The sequence below is a fragment of the Bos indicus x Bos taurus genome, chromosome 15, assembly GCF_003369695.1.
Source record: "Bos indicus x Bos taurus breed Angus x Brahman F1 hybrid chromosome 15, Bos_hybrid_MaternalHap_v2.0, whole genome shotgun sequence".
Classification (NCBI taxonomy): Eukaryota; Metazoa; Chordata; class Mammalia; order Artiodactyla; family Bovidae; genus Bos; species Bos indicus x Bos taurus.
In genome coordinates this window covers 52,796,027-52,816,899 of record NC_040090.1, presented here as the reverse complement: position 1 = coordinate 52,816,899, position 20,873 = coordinate 52,796,027, and the positions used below count along the sequence as shown (strand labels likewise).

The 20,873-nt window shown below is 50.1% G+C and overlaps 1 protein-coding gene across 1 annotated transcript in view; it reads left to right on the top strand.

Annotated features, from left to right (window-relative positions):
* Positions 1–20,873, top strand: part of GRIK4 (glutamate ionotropic receptor kainate type subunit 4) — a 502,860-nt gene that overhangs the window by 374,466 nt on the left and 107,521 nt on the right. The window contains 3 exon segments of the mRNA XM_027563462.1: positions 3,743–3,904; positions 9,214–9,366; positions 10,254–10,358. Coding sequence (XP_027419263.1) covers positions 3,743–3,904; positions 9,214–9,366; positions 10,254–10,358 — 420 coding nt within the window.

Sequence of the window (20,873 nt, the reverse complement as noted above, 5' to 3'; positions counted from 1 at the left end):
TCCTGCGAGACATCCATAGGTTTGGTGGGGAAAGTGTTCCATGGTTAGAGCTTAGAAAGTCCCAGGTTAAACAAAATTAAGCTGCTTACGGTAGGACTTCTTTAACCCTTTCATGTGCTAGTGTGCGTTGTCAATCTTGAACATGTGTTTAGAATATGCCAGGTTTGCTCCCCTTATTTGAACATGGAAACTTGTTTTATTGAAACTTCTGTACACACTTCCCAGAAAAGCTAGTGTCCTAAGAAACACACTTTGGGAAATACTAGAACTTAGAAGATTTTCTTTGTATACAAACTGGCAGTGGGCAGCTGTTTCCCATTTTCACTTAGACACCAAGCTTCAGCAGCAGCAGAAGACTGTAAGTTTAGACAGAAAGAAGCATTTCTTAACAGTGAAGATGCTTAGAGAATAGAAGCCTGAAGTGTCCTGGGAAATTACAATAGAAGAACACTCCACCCCTTTCTTGTCCTTTCACAAGCTCTCCCATAGGTCGTTATAAATAGGATGGATTATCAAGGAAGCTCCTGGATCTTTTTATCTTAAGGGGGCCTTTGAAAATAGGATATAATTGGAGGATGAGAAGGTAGTTATTAAAAGGCGGGAAGACAGGTTGTCTGACTTTGGGATGGGCTGTCTCTAAGTGTCTGTAATTAATTCATTCATTCTTACTCAGCTCGGGCCATGCATTTCAAGGAAACACCTTTTGAACTCAGGTTTCCAAGACGAGTGGAACTAAAGAAGTAGGAAGCTAGAAGCTTCCCACAATCTTGTGGTAGCATGTTCGTAGCCGTCGCATGTTGAACATGTCTTATGTGCCAGAGATGATACGCCTGGTGCATGCCTATTATTTGTTCCTTGAACAACCTCTGAGGTTGCTGTCATTGTTGTTGCCACTTTAAATGAGGATCTGAAGCCCAGATCATACATGGCAGTATAGTGCAGCCCCTGGATTTGAACCCAAAGCGCTTACCATGTGTCCCCCTACTGCCACTGTGAGTCTAGACATCAAGGTGTCAAAGTGAAAGTGAAAGTTGCTCACTTATATCCAACTCTTTGCGACCCCATGGACTATACAGTCCATGGAATTCTCCAGGCCAGAATACTGGAGTTGGGTAGCCTTTCCCTTCTCCAGGGGATCTTCCCAACCCAGGGATCGAACCCAGGTCTCCCACATTGCAGGCGGATTCTATACCAGCTGAGCCACAAGGGAAGCATAAGAATACTGGAATAGGTAGCCTATCCCTTCTCCAGGGGATCTTCCTGACCCAGGAATCGAACCAAGGTCTCCTGCATTGCAGGTGGATTCTTTACCAACTGAGCTATCAGGGCTTCCTTGAAATGGGCCTTCTTCCACCCTGCTGTGCATGTGAGGATAGGGCGGGGTAGGGGGTGGGGTGGTGGTGACGAGCTGCCCACATTGACACAGAAGCCGAGGGAGAGGGGACATCTCCAGCTCCCCCAACACCAACCACAGCTGGGAAGGCCCCTCGGTTGCCTGACAGCAGCCTGGCTCTGCACCCCACCACCCCGTCCTTGCCAGATGCTCTCTCCTCGTTAGCCATCTGCACCCTCGTGTCTGCTGATAGCCCATAGTGCATGGGCAGCTGCCCTGTTAGAGACGGGAGACATATCAGCTTATGAATCAATACATTCTCTGACACGTCCGGGTTCCCCTGACGGGGATGTGGCAGGATCCAAAAGACACTTAATCCTTATCCCACTCCATGCTGTCAGCGTTTGGTGGCTCCAAAGGCATCTTTGTAACTTTAGTCTGCAAGCTGCAGCTAATGAGGCTGGACTCTGGGCACAGCGCAGGCCCATGGCCCAAGGGCTTGGCCGTGGCCATGGATGTGAGTGAGTGAGTTTGCCAGGGATGTGACAGGGGCCTGGAGGAACTAAGTCTTAAGACATGGAGGCCGCCTGAAGAAGAGCTGTGTTTCTGCTCGGCTACAAAGCAAGCCCACGGCACCTGCCATCTGTCATGTCAGACGGAGTGGCTGATGGGTTAGTCCTGGGGTCTAACGACCATGTGCCCAGAGGGTGCAGAGCTGTGTGTGAGGCATGTGGAATAAATGTATGATGAATGTGAATTCAATGTACAAGGATGACCTGACCTGCATGTGAAGGCATTATTTCAGGAGCAGGGATTGGTGAGCTGAATAGCCCACACTCTCCTGCCTGGTTTCCCTGTATAGGACCAGGGGGACTTTGGGGGTCCAGGGCTCTGACCTCAGCCCTGCCTGAGATAGGGGTGCTTCTCCCTGTGACACTAACTAGCCTCCTTGAGACTCATGCCTGCAGTTTTTAGCTGAGTGAAACCATGGCTCCAGCCACATGATGGGTGAGGACCACACATCCTGGGAGCATTCCCTTGAGTATCTACATGCCACTGCCCCACATGGGGTTTCCCTAACTGCCTCATCTCAGGGAGCAACCCCCATTCTAACCCCATAGATATCTGACAGTGCCTGGGTGCTAAGTCGCTTCAGTTGTGTCCGACTCTATGACCTCATGGACTGTAGCCCACCAGGCTCCTCTGTTCTTAGAATTCTCCAGGCAAGAATACTGAAGTGGGTTGCCATACCCTTCTCCAGGGGATCTTTCTGACCCAGGGATCGAAACTGTGTCTCCCTGTGGCTCCTGCATTGCAGGCAAATTCTTTACTGCTGAGCCACCAGGGAAGCCCTATCTGACAGTATACGTATTTATTTGTTTGCTTACAGTCTGTCTCGTCCCCTAACCTGCAAGGTCCTGAACATCAGGAAATGTGTTTCTTGTTCATATATATTCCGTGTCTAGAACACCCTCTGGGCCCGTGTCTGGCACATAATTAGCACTTCAATATTTGTGAAATGAATAAAAAATAATAATAATAAAATGAAGGCACAGCCCTACCTGCAGATGTTCAGGTGGAGATTCTTAGAAATACAACATGATCTTCTTACTCCTTGGCTGACTGAGCCTTCAGGTCCCATCACTATTAGGATAAAGCGCAAGCTCCCCGACCCAGGAACCAAGCCCTGTGCTCCGGCCCCTGCTGACATCTCCCACTCCATCTCGCACGGTCACCCCACCCTCATGTATCCTGGTTCTGACCCAGTGCCTCTCAAACTTTGATGTGCATATGACCTTGGACCCTGCTAAAAATACTGGGTCCTGGGCCTCAGCTTCTGAGATATGGATTCAGTTGGTGTTAGGTGGGATGCAGGCATCATCACTTTTTTTAAAAAAGATACCCAGGTGAGTCTGTGGCAGGCGTTCTGTGGACATGCTTTGAAGAGCGATGCTCCTGTGAAAGTATCCTGCAGGCGCCCACACACTGTCTCACCTCCAGGTCTTTGTATCCATGGTGAATCCTGTCTGGAATAGCCTTGGTCCACTCACATTTTCCACCCAGAAAATGCTGAGCATCCTTCAAGACAGCTCATGGGTCACACCTTCTGCACACACCATCCTGCCTCTACCAACTCATTTGTGTTTTTCTTTCTTTCTCCAGCCAGAGCATTGTACACATGCCTTTTGTAGAGATCATTCTGCTCATTTCTCCTTTCTCCCTCCCTGCACCCCTACCCTGTGAGCTATTTGAGGAAGAACTCTCTGCCACCCCCGGACCCTGACGCCCAGCAGAGCACCTGGCAATGCTGTCCATCTGGCTAGGCTGCACTCCCTAGCTATGAGCCTGCAGAGCCCACCCACCCTGCCCTCCCTGACCCTGCTCTGCCCTGCCTGCTGCATCTTTCAGGAGTTCTCGCTCCAGCGGATGGACAGTCTCGTGGACGATCGAGTCAACATTCTGGGCTTTTCCATCTTCAACCAGTCCCACGCTTTCTTCCAAGAGTTTGCACAGAGCCTCAACCAGTCCTGGCAGGAGAACTGTGACCACGTGCCCTTCACGGGGCCCGCAGTAAGTGCCCACCAGGCCCCTCCCTGGTGCCCCTTTGCTGCCAGCACCCCCTCTGTGAGCCAGCCCCTCCCCCCAAATACAGCCCATCCTGGACTCCAGCCTTCTCCAGGCCCAGCTCAAAAGTAGATCATACAAGTGCTGGAAAGTGCTTACAAGGGACACTTTGGGGGAGAAGTCAGCAGGTTGGGAGCATGTGGAGGCCCCAGACTGTCATTTAGTGATTGTGGCCAGACTCCTGTTGACGCTGTTGCTAAGACCCACTGAGTTTCGGATCCAAGAATCTTACATTGGAAGGGCTTTAGCTGATCTGTTCCTTCATCTCTCAGATAGACTGAAGCCCAGGCATGGAGATGAGGGAAGGGGATGTGGGGATCTTGTTCAGGGGCAAACACTAAGCCTTTTCCAAGTGAAACTAGATTCTGATACTCCTGGTCCTGTGCTGTGGACCATTGCCCCCAGTGCAGCTCATCCAGAGAGGCTTCCTTTGTGCTTTTACCTGCGTTTTTCCTCCCTGCACTTCATTCCCTGTGTGTGTGTGATGGAGGCAGAGATTTCCCTGGCTGTTCTCCACTGGGTCCAATGTCCTTACTCTCTGGGGCCTATCAGGGATATCTGCTCATGTTCATTTATTACAAGGCATGTTCTCTGGAAGTGGGCTTGTATGGCTTTCTAGATCTGTCCTAGCCAGGTTAGAGTTAAGCCTCCCAAAGCCCCATGAGGTTGTTCATGTGATGCTCACATAACTTTCCAAAGGTCAGAACTCTTGCAAAGCTCAAGGAGCTTTGATCAGGGAACCAACTGAGAGGAGGCATGAGAACTTGAGCTAGAAGGTTCTCAGGATTACCAAGCGCATTCTAGCAGGGTGTTTTAGGCCTGAAAGAGGGAAGATGCCATAGGAAGGATTTGCTGGGGCGAAACACCTGGAGGAAGGGAGTCCTCACCCCCAGTTGCTTAAGGCGCAGTGACAAGTCCTCAGGCATAGGGTCATAGGTGGGACCTTGCTCACCCTTCCTGGGAGGAGTGCAGCCCTGTGCCCCTGGTCTTGTCCGTGGGTCTTGCACTCATCACTCCAGTGTTGTAATGAGGTGCTCATTACACCTCACAGAGGCTGTAGCACAGCCTCTTCAGAGGCTCATAGCACATTATCCGGAAGTGAAGTAAAGTAAAGTGAAAGCCACTTAGTTGTGTCTGACTCTTTGCGACCCCATGGACTGTAGCCCACCAGGCTCCTATGTCCATGGGATTTCCCAGGCAAGAATACTGGAGTGGGTTGCCATTCCCTTCTCCAGGGGATCTTCCCAACCCAGGAATCAAGCCCAGGTCTCCCACATTGCAGGTGGATTCTTTACCAGCTAAGCCACAAGGAAAGCCCAAGAATACTAGAGTGGGTAGCCTATTCCTTCTCTAGTGGATCTTCCCAACTCAGGAATCAAACAGGAGTTTCCTGCATTGCAGGTGGATTATTTACCAACTGAGCTAAGAGGAGGCAAAACCTGCCGCCTCCTCTCCAACCCAAACCAGTCCACATTTGGCATCTGGCCTAGTGACATTAAAGGTCCTGGTGCCACGTTGCCAGTGTCCCTCTGAGGGTTTCAACGCTGCCATTTGTGTGCACATTGACCACAGACAGGCAGACAGGTGGCCCTGGGCACCTGGCTCATGCCCACCTGACACCCTGGCCAGGCGGCACCACTAACAGGGCTATGGGACCAGCTTGGGCTGTGCTCACATGTGCTGACAAGAGGCACAGGACCTGGATTCAAATCCTGGCTCTGCTGTTTTCTCGCTGTGTGATCTTAGGTAGCTATGTAACCCTCCTGGGCCTCAGATTCTTTTTCTGTCATTTTGCGGAATTAGGTTTGACCATCTTAGAGGATTATTGTGAAGATAAAATGCGATATGATTCCATCCTCAATTTTATTGCATAATGTAAAGAGTACAGATATGCATTGAATTAATTTATTTAACATTCCATCTGCTGGATACTTTGAGCCACACATTCCCTGGTGGCTCAGACAGTAAAGAATCTGCCTGCAATGCAGGAGACCCAGGTTCAATCCCTGGGTTGGGAAGATACCCTGGGAGGATCTACCCACAGAAGGGAATGACTACCCACTCCGGTATTCTTGCCTGGAGAATTCCATGGACAGAGAAGCCTGGAGGGATACAGTCTGTGGGGGTCGCAAAGAGTAGGACACGATTGAGTGACTAACACTTCACCACTTCTTCCACTACATGCACTGAATGAACTTATTTAACATTTTATCTGGCAGATATTTCAAGAAGCATTAGTAAGTATATCAGGTAGCTTTTGCAACACCAGCTTTGTAACAACCAGCACCCAGATCTCACCAGCTTACAAAATAAACATTTATGGAGCTCGTGCATCTGAGGGTCAACCAGGGATCAGGTCATCTAAGCTGGCTCAGCAGGGCAGCTCTTTTGATCTGGCTGAGCTCATTCAATGCCTAGGAGTCGGCTAATCAGGCTGGGGCTCCACATAGCTCCCATCCTTCTAGCCCAGCAGGCTGGCCTGGCATGTCCTCTCATGGTGGTGGCAGGAGGGTGGCAAAGCAAGTGGAAATGCACAAGACCTCTGAGTCCTAGGCTCCCAGGATGAGCACACTGTGACTTCCACCTCATTTTGTTGGCCAAAGAAAGCCACACTCACGGACTCAGAGTCAGGGAGTGAGAACAGAGAACAGATAGAATGCCGAACCACTGATGCTTGAAATATTCCCACCTGGACGTCTTCCTCTTCGTGGCACCCTAACAACAGACAAGAGCAGTCATGCTGCCCTATTGAACAAATGAGAAAACTGAGGTGCAAGAGTGCCGGGGGCCTTGCGGAGGCCCTCCAGAGGACGGGGCCACAGCTAAGCCTCGGCTCTAGCTTACAGAACCTTCCAGCCACGGTGTCTGAAGGGAAGGCAATGTAGGAACTCCTCCCCTTGACGAATGTGAAGCTCATCTTTCCCAAGGCTTCTCACTCTAGCACCTACCTTTTGAAAAGCGGTGCCTCTTCCTGTCTCTTTGGAGGCGGAAATTCCCAGCACAAACAGCCTAGCTCCTTCATCTGCCGGGAGCTGGAAGGCGAGAAAGAATCAGTTCCAGGAACACACAGCCCGGTTTGTCTCCCCACTTCAGCTTCCTAAAGAGATGCTCCATCTGGGAGGGGCCGCTCTCCTCCTCTCTCTTTCCTCCACGGTCCTCTCCTCCTCCATCAGTTCTGTTCTCTTTTTCCTTCTCATCTCCTCCCCCCTCACTCTGCCCTTTCCACTTTCCTTTGTCACTATAACCTCCTCCCCTTCTTGCTCTTTCTGTTCTTCTTTCTCTCCTGCACTCCACATTTTCTTTGCATTTTCTTCTCTCTTACTTCTTTTTCTCCCAACTGGAGTGTGTCTCCCTCTCTTCCTCATCTTCCCTGTTGGGCCCATGATGTTCCAGGTGGAGCTTGTTGGAATGGGGGCCCAGTTCCAAGGGCACAGAGAGGGAATGGCTGTACAGAAGGGTGACCACCAAAAAAAAAAGCGCTCAGTGCTGCCCCCACCAGGCCGTGCCTGCCTGGCGGCTGCCAGCAAACCACAACCATGCTTCCCGCCTGAGCAGAAGACAATCTTGAACGAAGACACGTCCCTGCTAATTTCATATGCCACTCCCATTCATCACGCAGCAAAGAACAAAAATCGTAGAAAATCATTAAAATTACAGATGGCTAGATTAAGTAATTAGAATTTGGGCTAAAACAGCTGTTTGTAATTAAGTGTTTATTTCATTGAATAAAACCCAGATTGTAAGAACTAGTCCATGAAATTTTAATGATTCCTGTCCTGGAATTGTGCTGGGGATCAGAGTTTAAGCGACAGAAGTTCAGAGACAAACGGACACCCAAGAGGACTCTGGGAATCCATTGGTCTGAGGGTGTTGGGGAATATAAGGGTTACAGTGGTGTGTTTAAAAGATACTCATACTTTTATTCCAGTGGATGAAGAAATTCAGCTGCTATTCCTTGAGTCAGATTGATTCATCTTAATTTATACAGTCTTTCATTCCCCTAAACAATTTACAAACAGCTTCAAAGAAGACAGCAATGAAGAAACAAATGAAAATATAAAAACAAGAGAATCGTGGGTGTTTGCCAAGGAACATTTTGAGCCAAGAAAGAGGAGAGGATTTTAAATGAGAATTGAGTCGTTTGGGGGGGTTAATATTTAGAAGAGACAGGACAGGAGAAGCAGAGACAGGACCTAGAGACATGCCCACATAGATGGGGAACAGAAGCCACAGAAAGACAGCAAGGGCTCCGAAAGGGAAACAGGATGGAAGATGGAAGGAGCAGGGATGGTGGGCTTTGCAGACCCAGGAGCAGAAACATGGATGGAGCGCTAGTTAGGTACCAGGACTTTCCCCACCTGCAGTGCCAAATGCTTTCCAGAGCTAAATCAGTAAATAATAGTAGAGGGAGAAAGAAATTGGGAGATCCAAAAGATGCTTCAGAATGGAGACCTGCAGTGGGATGGAAAAGCTGATGAGCCAGAAGTTAGATAATAGGCTCTCACACCTTTGGAGGTGAAATTGGTGATGGGGGATGGGGTGGGAGGAATAAGCTGGAGGAGTGTGGATGGAACACAAGGTTTCCGAGAAGCTGCTGGAGGATCCCAGTGAGAGACCTGGGCTGATTGCCAGGAGCCTGGGAGAGAACTGTCTGGTAATAGATGGAGGACCCTTGGAGACTAAGCTGGGAAAAGAAGATGTTCAGGGCTTAGGAGGTTTCAGGAGCTCAAGGCAGCCCAAGCTGGACCACAGAAAGGACTCATGAAGCCCAGAGCACACTGGGGATACATCACCTGGGTCACCTCTCTGAAGACAAGATACAGATGGAGAGAAGACAGGGACTTTGAGGATGGTCCTTCCATCCTCTTCCTCCTCCTCACCCCCAGCATCCCTTGTTGGAGTTGTAATTACTTAGAAGCACCTGAAGAATCTCAAAGGCCAAATGCCAGAGAATACTGCAGATAAGCACATGCTGATCTCTCGGCATCTGGATCGTTTGCTAATGAGGGAGCATCAGCCAAGATAACCGCATCCCAGACGACGTGGGAAGCAGCAACCATGTGGCAGGAAAGAGCTTGGGGCCTGGTGGGAGGATGCGAGAAATGGCGTGGCGAGCTGTGTCTGCAAGTCTCCAGGGAGAGGTGGACCCAGGGCAGACACGCCCTCACTTCTTTGTTTTGCTTTTTCTTCCTCCTCCTTTCTTCCTCCTTTTCCTTTCCCTCCTTTACACCCACCACTTTGTCTCTCCACCTCAGCTGTCCTCGGCCCTGCTGTTTGATGCCGTCTATGCTGTGGTGACCGCGGTGCAGGAGCTGAACCGCAGCCAGGAGATCGGTGTGAAGCCCCTGTCCTGCGGCTCGGCCCAGATCTGGCAGCACGGCACCAGCCTCATGAACTACCTGCGCATGGTGAGGGGCGGTGGGGACCCTGCAGGCCACGCCCAGCCTGCAAGGGGCAGAGTCCGGGGCGGGGACACTGTTCAAGGCCCCCCACCTCCAGGCCTCCCCAGTATATCACAGCCATGGGTAAAACAATGATCTGTGGTGATCCCATTCAGGGGAGCATCAGTCCCAGTTGTTTCCTAATCCCTAAAAACCACTGAGAATCCATGGCAAGTTTGTTTGCAGGGCAATGGCTCTTGAGCCTTAGACTGTTAGGCGGTCCCTGGATTCTAGGCTTAGAACTGGGACCCCCTTGGCTCAGATGTGGTCCCTGCAAAGCTCTGCACACATGGGGATGGATAATGCTGCCATGGATGTTGGCCCCTCCGGGAGTCGCAGGCTCAGCACTTCTGGCCTGATGCTAAGTTCCCCCAGAGTTCTCCCAGCTAAGCCACCACTGGTGAGATGGACATGGATTCTAGCCCAGGAAAAAGCCATTTCCCATCAGAGAAACCTGGTACAGAGCAGCTGGGACTTTGCAGCTAGAGTCAGGTCATCCTGACTTCCTGAAGCTTAGAGATGGGCGAGCAGCTGCCCAAGGAGGATAGATGCTATTCACAGCCAAGGGTGTGGAGGAGGAGCTCCGGGGGATCTGAGTTCAAACTAGCATCTCAGTACCGAGTTGGTTTATGCAGCAGCTGTGAGGTCACTGAGTGTGGAGCAAAAGTCTGAACTGGTTCCAGAGACATCATTTTCATAGTCTCAAGATCCTGTGGCCGAGAGGTGGACAGGAGAATGGATCTTGATGGCTTCCCCTCTCTTGTGCATCCTTCACTAGAATGGTGGAATGCTTGCTCCAGGCCACATGGAAGGCTGGGCCTATTTGGTGCTGTAACTCACTCTCTCTTGGACAGGTAGAATTGGAAGGTCTCACCGGCCACATTGAATTCAACAGCAAAGGCCAGAGGTCCAACTATGCCTTGAAAATCTTGCAGTTCACAAGGAATGGTTTCCGGCAGGTAAGCCGAGCCTGCTGGCAGATCCCTCCTCCTTGCTGCTATCTCTGTCCCCAGCCCATTTCTCCTTGGCACTCAGGATGACCTCCTGCTGTCATCCCCAGAGCAGCAGGCGGTGTCCAGTGCAAGGCATCTCCTCTTCCCGCACCAGGATCAGCCAGTGTGGATCAGGGGTCACAGCCCCAGCAGAACACCAAGAGGGAGGCACCTGTGCTTCATAGTGGGAGAGGGCAGAGAAGGGGGCATTGTATAAGGAGAGAATTCTAACATGTGGATTATTCTGCTTCCTGAATCTCGCCCTAATCCTGGCACCAGTGTTAGTTTCCAGGTGGCTTGCTGGTCACATACGGATCAGATCCCATCCCGTGGGGTTTGAGGAATCCCTTCAGTGTTCAGTTCTCTCCTGTCAGCTCTTTTCTGACCAACCCACCTCTGCCCCCTGCCATGCCAATCACACCCCTTCTCTCCTGGCTGCTCCCTGTCCAACTCAGGGATGCTTCGACCTCTGGAGCTCCTTTCAGCTCGCCCCGCCTCTCTCATCCTCCTGCATTAACCTTCTCACTCTCCTTTCCTCCGATTCTCTTACATCAGAGGAAGCAGGGATTCTGGCAGTCACTCCAAGTGCCTCTCTGAAGGTCTCCCAACCTCTCCATCACTCTATTAGTAAATTCTTTATTCTTAGTGTCGCCTTCTTCCAACCTTAGGAAAACATTAGAAGTAGAAAATGATGCACTAATTATAGCAGGAAGCAGACATATTGAAGAGCCTCCTGACTATCAGAGTGGCTAAGGAAACATACCACTGAAGAGGTTGCAGAATCACCTTTCCAGGAGATTAAGAAGAATCATCATCATCTTCTTCGTCACCAACACCTCTACCATCATCTTTACCACCACGCCCAGCACCATCATCCTCATGGTCACCATCCCTACGATCTGCACCATCAATCTCACCATCTCCATCACCTTCACCACCACCACCACCATCATCTTCATCACCACCACCACCACCATCACCTTCACCACCACCACCACCATCATCTTCATCACCACCACCACCACCATCATCACCTTCACCACCACCATCATCACCTTCACCACCACCACCACCATCATCTTCATCCCCACCACCACCACCACCATCACCTTCACCACCACCACCACCATCACCTTCACCACCACCACCACCACCACCATCATCTTCATCACCACCACCACCACCACCATCACCTTCACCACCACCACCACCACCATCATCACCTTCACCACCACCACCACCATCACCTTCATCACTACCACCACCACCATCATCACCTTCACCACCACCACCACCATCATCTTCACCACCACCACCATCTCTATCATTTTCACTGCTCCACCATCATCATCATTATAGGGGTTTTCGTTCATGAAACTCTAACCATGAGCCATTTACCACACAGAATATGTCATTCATATTTTCCCTTTTAATCCCACAAAGTAGTTACTTCTTATTAATCCCCATTTTGCAAGTGAGGAAACTGAGGCTCCAGGAGACAGACTGACTTGATCTTGAACAATGTAGCCATGGCAGTTGGTTTTGAATTCAAGCATTTCTGACTCTAAAGCCCAAGTTCTTAACCATTATGACAAATTATGCATCAGAATCACCTTGGCAATTTGTGGAAAATGCAGATTTTTTGGACTCCACCCCACAAGTGTCTGATTGGGTAGACCTCGTGGAGGACCCAGGAACAGACCCCAAAGGTGATCTGGGTGGCACCCTGGGCTGTGCTAGAAGGGCCATCACACCTGCATCCTTCCACTTGGTCCCTGTGTCTGAGAGACCCTGATTCAGCCTGTCTCACCAGGGCCAATGGAGTTCCTTCTAGGAGGAAAGCAATTATGCTCGACTACAAGGGCAGATCACCCTTCTGGGAACACAATAAAGTAAAAGGCAAGAGTCCCAGACTGAGAGAAGCTATGTTAACGACTGCTCTTAGCTCAGGGCTGGAGCGCCGTGATCTTGAAGCAGTGACATCAGCAACTGTTTTTCATAACTTCCCAAATGGGCTGGGAGTGAGGTAGGCAGTCAGAAACTAAGGGATGGAGGATCACAAAATGGTCATTTCACGGCTGTCACAGATTGTGAGCCTATCCTGGGTGTCAGGCACCGGGCTGGGCATGGAGGAAGCAATGGAAAAGACACAGTTCCTGCACTGAGAGAGCCTACAGTCTGGCAAGAGACTGACATGGAAAAAATAAGTGCAATTTCAGGTTATTAAACTCAAATCGTGCCCTTGGGCTCATAATTCCCGAACAAAGGAAGCCTCCCATCTGTAGGCAAATTGTCAGGCTGACTTCCTGAGTCCCAGTGAGGGATGTGAAGTAAGGAACGTTTATTCATTTTTTGCAGTATATACATATGGGCTTCCCTCATAGCTCAGTCGGTAAGGAATCTGCCTGCAGTGCAGGAGACCCAGGTTTGATTCCTGGATTGGGAAGATCCCTGGAGAAAGAAATGGCAACCCACTCCACTATTCTTGCCTGGAGAATTCCATGGACAGAGGAGCCCAGTGGGCTATAGTCCATGGAGTCGCAAGAGTCAGACACGACCTAGCTACTAAATCATCACAGATATATATATCTATGCTGCTGCTGCTGCTAAGTCGCTTCAGTCATGTCCAACTCTGTGCGACCCCGTAGACGGCAGCCCACCAGGCTCCCCGGTCCCCAGGATTCTCCAGGCAAGAACGCTGGAGTGGGTTGCCATTTCCTTCTCTAATGCATGAAAGCAAAAAGTCAAAGTGAAGTCGCTCAGTCGTGTCCGACTCTTAGAGACTCCAGGGACTGCAGCCTACCAGGCTCCTCCATCCATGGGATTTTCCAGGTAAGAGTACTGGAGTGGGGTGCCATTGCCTTCTCCAATATATCTATATATACATATATATGTGTATATATGTACATATATACATATTGAGTTCCTGTAATGTGCCAAGCTGTCTTCTAGACAAAGGTTAAAAATGGGCTTAGTGTCTGCTTCCGAGGAGCATGTATTCCAGTAGGGGACAGACAGGAGGCAAACAAATACTATATAATACATCAGTGGAGGTAAGGGCTACAGGAAAAGTAAAACAGGGTCAGGAAAAAGAGGGGATAAGAAAAACGGAAGTTAGGAGAACAATGAGGATGCCAAACCCAGGCTCAGTCCACAGAAAGCCCAGGCTCAGGCTTTGAAAAACTTTCTTTGGCCTTCAGCCCTGCTTTCTAATGCTCCCCAGAAAGAACCCACTTCTACCAGGCGACACCTGCCGTGGCAGAGTTGGCTGTTGGCCCTGATCCCACCCTCCACTTGAAGAACAGCTCATTAGCCTCAGAGTACCTTTTCACCTTACCTCCACTTCTCCACCAGCCGCCACTCAGGCTGCTTTTCCCAGCTGCCGGGCTGCAGAGCTGCCTGAGTCATTAGGAGACAGCAGCATCTCCAGCCACCGGCACCTACCCCTCGACCCCAGCCCAGCCCAGCAAGGGGTTCTGCTCAGAGACGGCTGCTGCCCCATCTTCTACAGCACTTGTGGAGGGTAGGGCTTCTCAAACCCAGGTGTATGCAAGAATGACCCATCGTGCTTGCCTTCAAATGTATGTTCCTAAGCCCTGTGCTCAGCCATGTCTGATTCTTTGCGACCCCATGGAGTATAGCCCACCATGGAATTTTCCAAGCAAGCATAACAGAGAGGGTTCCATTTCCTCCTGCAGGGGATCTTCCTGACCCACGGATTGAACCCCCGTCTCCTGCATTGGCAGGCAGATTCTTTACCACTGTGCCACCTTCTTTACCCACTGAGCCATCTGGGAAGCCCCAGTCCACAGGCTCACCTTTGACAAATACACACTGCAGCCTCTAAGAATAGGCTTGACACCCCCTGTATCTCACCCTCATCTTTTTTGAGCTAATATTGAATGGAACCTGCTGCAGAAGTGACCATTAAATAGGATAGTATTTTTTTGACCTTCAGCTACCCCAAGGGACACACATCCTTGATTGGACTTATAAAGTGCATCAGAGTAATCGTCTTCTGTTACCCATTTCCCTTCAACAAATCTGGTGACCGTCTTGCTGCTCGCCTGTCTGGCTCATGTTCCATGAGTAGCAGTGAGAACTCTGCAGGATGTATCATGAGCACAGATGTAGCTCTGCAGCTCTGGTCCCCAGGTCCCATCCCAATCACCGACCCAGTCTTCGTCTCTTGACAGGTGTCCTTCCCCTGCTTATTACAGGATGAAGAGACGGTTTAGGGACTGGTAATTAATTGGGCTTCTCTTCCAGGGTAGGAGAAATGTCAGGGGTATGTCAGTATAACTGCTGTACTATTCTCCCAACTCCATCCTCGGTGATACTGGCAGGGGAGGGGAGAGTGACACGGAGCAGGGAAATAACATCTCTTGAGGACCTGTTTGGTACCACAAACAGCACATGGGCACTTTGCACAGGTCACTGCTGATGTGGAGGGCAGCCCTTCAAGGTAGATAAAACTCCCACTTGACAAGTGAGAAAACCGAAGCTCAGGGTTGCGAAGGAACTTGGCCCAAGTCCACAAATAGCCAGGACTCTGGGCGCAGAACTGGAATTCACACTCAGGCTTGTCTGACTCCCAAGTCCATGCTCATGGGTCTCCCACTCCTGCCTTTTCTCACGTTCCTGGAATCCCTAAGCCCCCAAATCAAAACACCTTAGCTTGCTGCCACCTGCTCCAAACCAGGACGGCGCCTGGCTCCTGGGCACCCGCTGGGCTGGGCTTGCTTTAGTAATGGCCTCTTCTCATTTGGGTTTGTTCTTTCTCTTCCTGTCTGGGCGAGTGACTGTTAAGAGCTGGGTTTGATTATTTAGAAAGCACCACGCAGGGACCCAGTGGGTTGTAATTGGTAAAATGTCTGAACCAAATACCATAGTCCCTGCCAGTGGCTGATTAAGGGATTATTACCATTTAAAAAATAGTCTTTTAGAATTTCAGGGCTTTTTTTTTTTTTTTTTTTACCATTTAAAAAAATTACTGTTTTGATTCTGTTTGGACAGGGTTTTTTCATCTGTGGATCTTCCATTGGAGGCTGTTTAGGAGAAAATGTTCCCTACAGTGTCCTGGAAGGAACTTTCCCAAACCTGGACAAGGTCTGTTAGCTTCAGCCTCCAGGTTTTGCCTGTATGAGATCTCCTATCTCGATTCCAAATTCTCCCTCCCCATCTTCCAAAAGATCTCCTGGGTGGTATCAGAATAGTATAATCTCCCTGCCTAATTTGTGAGAAATCATATTTGAAAGAGGCAAGGGGAAAAATGAAGCACAGCATCAATGGGCCCTTAATTTCCTTCATTTTAACTTGGTTTAAAGATCAGAGATTCTAAGCAGGCCCCCAGCGACTTTGTTAGGGCTGGAATAAGATGAGTGCACCTTTCATCTGAGGATCGGAAATGGCTTAACAGGCTCTAATTAAGCCTCTAGGAGGTGGAGGGATGAGGCCAGGGAGGTGGGATCAACACTCTTCGATGGGCTCATCGCAACAGGGCACCTCAACTCTCTCCCTCTGTGCAGTGAAGATGGTAACCCCTCAACGTCTGGCCTGGCTAAACTCAAAGATTATTGAAACTCGATTTGCATACCAGTCTGTTCTGCTCGCCTATGGTTAGATAGAAAGCTGACTCTGCTGACATAATGAGAATGGATACCCTCTACTGGGGTCTGCTACACAGTGAGCTGTGCTGGTGTTTTGTGTACTTGAAATTTCTCATCCTTTTATCAACCATGCATAAAACTAATCTCTCCATCTTGCAAGTAAAGAAACTGAGAGAAAATCATGGTCCTCATCCATTGAGCTGTTTTGCTCAGTTGTTCAGTCATGTCCAACTCTTTGCAACACCACGGACTGTCACCCACCTGGCTCCTCTGTCCATGGGATTTCCCAGGCAAGAATACTGAAATGGGTTGTCCTTCCTTTCTCCATGGGATCGTCCAGGACCAGGGATCAAACCTTCATCTCCTGTGTCTCCTGCATTGGCAGGCAGATTCTTTACCACTGAACCACCTGGGAAGCCCCCATCCATTTAGCTGCTGCTGCTGCTAAGTCACTTCAGTCGTGTTCGACTCTGCGACCCCATAGATGGTAGCCCACCAGGCTCCCCCGTCCCTGGGATTCTCCAGGCAAGAACACTGGAGTGGGTTGCCATTTCCTTCTCCACATAGCTAGTTAGTTCCAAACTAAAGAGCTGATTCAGGTGTAGCTGTTTTCACGGTCTCTGGTCCTTCTGCTCTGAAGAATGTCCCAGAACAAGCTGGAGGAGACCCTTGAGACCTCTGGTCTGATCTTCCAATCCAATGCAAGAAAGTTCTCCACAGCATCCCTGAGGAAAGCAGCCACACATCCTTTCCTTGAGCACATCCTGGGCTGGGGAGTTCAATGCCTCCCAGGGACACATTCCAGAAGCTTCCAGGCACAGAGTCAAAACCTGCCTCCTAATCCTGCCCCATCAAGCAGCCCAGAACAATCAGCTTTCTCTCCTCTCTTTTTTACCAGCTCTTCAAATACTTAAACATAATTTGATTTGATTTCATTCATTCTTTTTTGAAACTTAGCATAAAAAATTTTTTGAGCACCTACTTTGTGTCAAAGGCTGGAAATGTAAGATAGATTAGTCAGAGATACTCATCTTTTAGGAAAGGTAAAAATTAGCAGTCACTGTCCAGTGCTTGAGTTGTCCTGTCCCGCTGACTTTTTCTTTCCCCAAACCGTGGCCCCTAGCCATTCCCAGTGTGACACAGTTGATGAATTTCTCACCATAAATGCCTTTTGGTTTGTCTGGGGCTCTGTTAAAACATGAGACCCGGGACTTCCCTGGTGGTCGAGTGGTTAAGACTTCGTCTTCCAATGCAGGGGGTTCGGGTTCGATCCCTGATCCGGAGGCTAAGGTCCCACATGCCTCATGGCACAAAAACCAGAATATAAAACAACAGAAGGAATATTGTAGCAAATTCAGTAAAGACTTTAAAGTGGGGACCAGGCTCCAGATGAAGCTAAGTGGCACATATTTGAGAGCACCATGGGACTTTCACCTCCCTCACTCAAAATGTTCCATTTTTATTTACCACATGGCAGCCCTTGGAATTAATTAACTACTCCTCTTGCCCCTAGTCACCACTTCCAAAATATACAGAGTTATTTTCACGTGGTTTTTTCATGGAAACCAGTCCTGAGCCACCTTTTTGTGGACCATGGATCCATTTAACTGTGTGTGTGGAGATGGAGATTGGCAGAGATGGCCAGAAGTAGGCAAATAAAAACACTGTGAGTCGGCAGCCATGTTTTATTTTCCAAAGCTGATACAAACCCAGCTTTCCAAGGGCCTGATTTCCTGGAAGGACTTGAGTGTAGTGCTAACCAGAGGCAGGAGGATGGGCAAGACGGCTTTTGTGAGTCACTCTTACAAACCGAGAATTAGGGATGCAATGTCTTCTAAAAGGTTCAGGGACTCCAGTCTCCAACTTCTCGAAGTCCCTGCAGGTCTCACCAGTTGCTGGGAGTACAGGATGCCTCTCTTTGATCTCCTGTGCTGTCCCTTGCCTGCAGAAGCCCCACCCCCCCACCCCGAAACAGGGACATCTGCTGTCTTCCACGGAGGTCTGGGTGGGGTGGTCCAGTGTTTCTGACTCTAGAACGTGCTTCGGCTACATCACTGAGTAGTGTAAAGGCAGCTACACTTGTTATCGTGGCGCTCACAGTCAGAAGACCAGGAAGTGTCTGTTGCTTTGATGCAACTTAAGCAGACCTGCTGGAGTCTGTCCCCCCTCCAGATCGCTTCTCCCACTTCCAAAGCAAAGAACAATAGTAAATCCCCAAAACACGCTGTCAGATGATGGTCTGTGTTGCCATTTCCTGCACGTGGCCTTGGAGGAACAGTGAGGACGGAGTCATGAACAGGTCCATGGACAGGTCGCCCCACCCCCACATCTGTGTTCTGTCCCCCATTCCTCTTTGCGTGAGCCTCTGACACAGCTCAGGTCCCACCTGCACTAATGAGAACAGCCTTTAAGGCTCAGACAGGTTGCCAGTCAGGGAAGCCGCTCAGAGAGCGCAGTGATTGCTACTGTCGAATGTGTTTTCCATCTGAGGAGGGAGTTTATCATAAATATGCAGATCCTTTGAAGCTGCCTCAGTGGGTCCTGGCTCAGCCACGCAGGAATGGGGATTGATTGCTAGAAATCAGCTGCCTCGCTTGCTGCAGGGATGGACCTGAAGAGAGCGCTGGCTGGGGTCTGCTTGGCAGGCCATTCCCCACGACTTGGCCTTTGATGAGGAAATTCTGAGGCAGCAGTTCTCCAGAGGAGGGAGAGGAGATAGAGATTGGTGGTTTGGGGGCTGCTTTGAAGGTTCCTGAGAAGTCACTTTTCCCTTTTAATGAAGGGGCTGGGAGAAGGGGAATTGGCGAGAGGTTTAAAACAGTTGTCAGCATCTCCCGGAACTTTATAAATTCTTAGGGTTGGAGGAGACCTGACAGGTTATCAAGTCCAACTTTCCCACTAGAGGAGGCAGGAGAAAACATCAGTCCTCGGCTGAAAACCCCACAGTGGCCCCCGTTTGCTTTCAGGGCAAATGGCAGCTTCACTGCAAGCCTGTCACGTGCTGGGCCCTGCCTGCCGGGAGCCTGCTCTCTGACCAGCCTCCCCCACCGCTCTGACGCCTCGCCCTAGTGCACAACAGACCCGGCTGTCTCACACCCGCGCCTGCACCCTCAATCCCGTTTCTCACTGGGCTACTCCTGCTGACACCAGAGCTCAGATCACAGAGCCCCTTCTCAGGGAGTCTTTTTTAATTAATTAATTAATCTATTAATTTATTTAGTTTTGGCTGCACTGAGTCTTTACTGCTGCCGGCAGGCTTTCTCTAGTTGTGGCAAGTAGGGGCTACTCTGTAGTTGTGGTGCTCGGACCTCTCACCGCGGTGGCTTCTCTTGTTGCGGAGCACAGACTCTCAGCGTGCTGGCTTCAGTAGCTGTGGTGCACCATCTCAGCTGCCCCAAAGCATGTCAGATCTTCCCAGACCAGGGATCGATCTCATGTCCCTGCCTTGGCAGGTGGATTCTTAACCACTGGACCGCCAGGGAAGCCCTCAGGAGTCTCCGGGCACTCCTTTCACCTGCTCCCTGTGGCTGCCTCTTCTGTAGCACGCTTGGACTGCTGTCACTCCAGGTTCGGGGAGGGACAAGCCTCCTTGAGGACTCCATGACTACAGCCGAGGACCACCCAGCTGGGTGTGAGACTCAGCAAGGGCTGGGAAAAAGGATGCATCCATGAATAAGGGACTACGGTGTGCGGAGCCCAGGGCTGGGACCCGGGAAGTGGGCAGGGAGCCTGGGGACCTAGGATTTTGTCCAGTGTTCCTCATTTGTTCAAGAGAGGTTTCACATGACAAGCTTCCCCATTGGCAGCTGGAATTTGAAAACTGGAGTGGAAGTCCCTCCAATCATTGATACGTTTCTCCCTTTCCATTTGCTTCAGTTCTCTTAACAGCAATAGTCCTCTGGTTCATTAGAAGTCTATTAATATTAAGCACCCCCTCCTATGAGGGCATCTGGTGCTCCTGGCCTCCCTCACGATGACTGACAGCCAAGGGGCAGATGAGCTGGCTTCGGGAGGGTATCACCTGAGGGCCTCCTCTCCTTCCACCTCCCTGGCCCACAGACTTCTGGCTCTTCCTCCCAAAGCACAGGGGCTTCCTGCTTGTCAGCTTTGATGGAAAAGTCACTGACTGCCGATGCTTATTCACACGTCAACCAGCAAACAAATTAGAGCTACTTGAAATTTCAAACAGGGGGCTGCTTTTGGGCAGAGGAATGGGATTTTAAAGGGCTGTGTTTGAAATCTAGTTCTTGTAATATGCCCGATCACGTATCCTGCCTGAACTCAGCCTGGGGAAGTTTGCCAGTTCTGAGTGATGGCTTCCCGTGCCTCTTCAGCCAGCTCAAGCCAGGGAGAGCTGCTAATTTAGTCTCAGGAAGCAGCCCACATCCCTCAACTCTGATGAGACGCAGGGCAGGCTCCAGGCCAGAGGTGTGGGGAGTGCAGGCAGGTGGGCCAAGGGGAATGGAAAATTCAGGGAGGTGAGAAGGAGCTGTGTTCAGGGCGGCCACTATGGGATTGTGGAAGGGCTCAGACCGAGTCTGAGCTCTCATAGCTCCCAGCGTTCCATTCCTTGATTGCATCCTCAGTAAAACAGGAATGATGGTCATCATAGTATCTGCTTTATGTGAATCATCAAATTGTGGTGAGAACAGAATGGAATATTTTTCATAGATGTGCGTTGAGGATTCTCCTCTATTGTGCACATTTTGGTTCGGGTGTCTTGTGGAGATGTCTACTCCTATATTTCTCTCTCTATGCATGCAGTATTCCTGGGATCTCACTTCTCACCTGCTTCAGAGTAGAATGAGACGAAGCAGGACCAAGCCATATGCTCATATCACTCCTGCAGCAACTCCAGAGTCCTGCAAGAGGG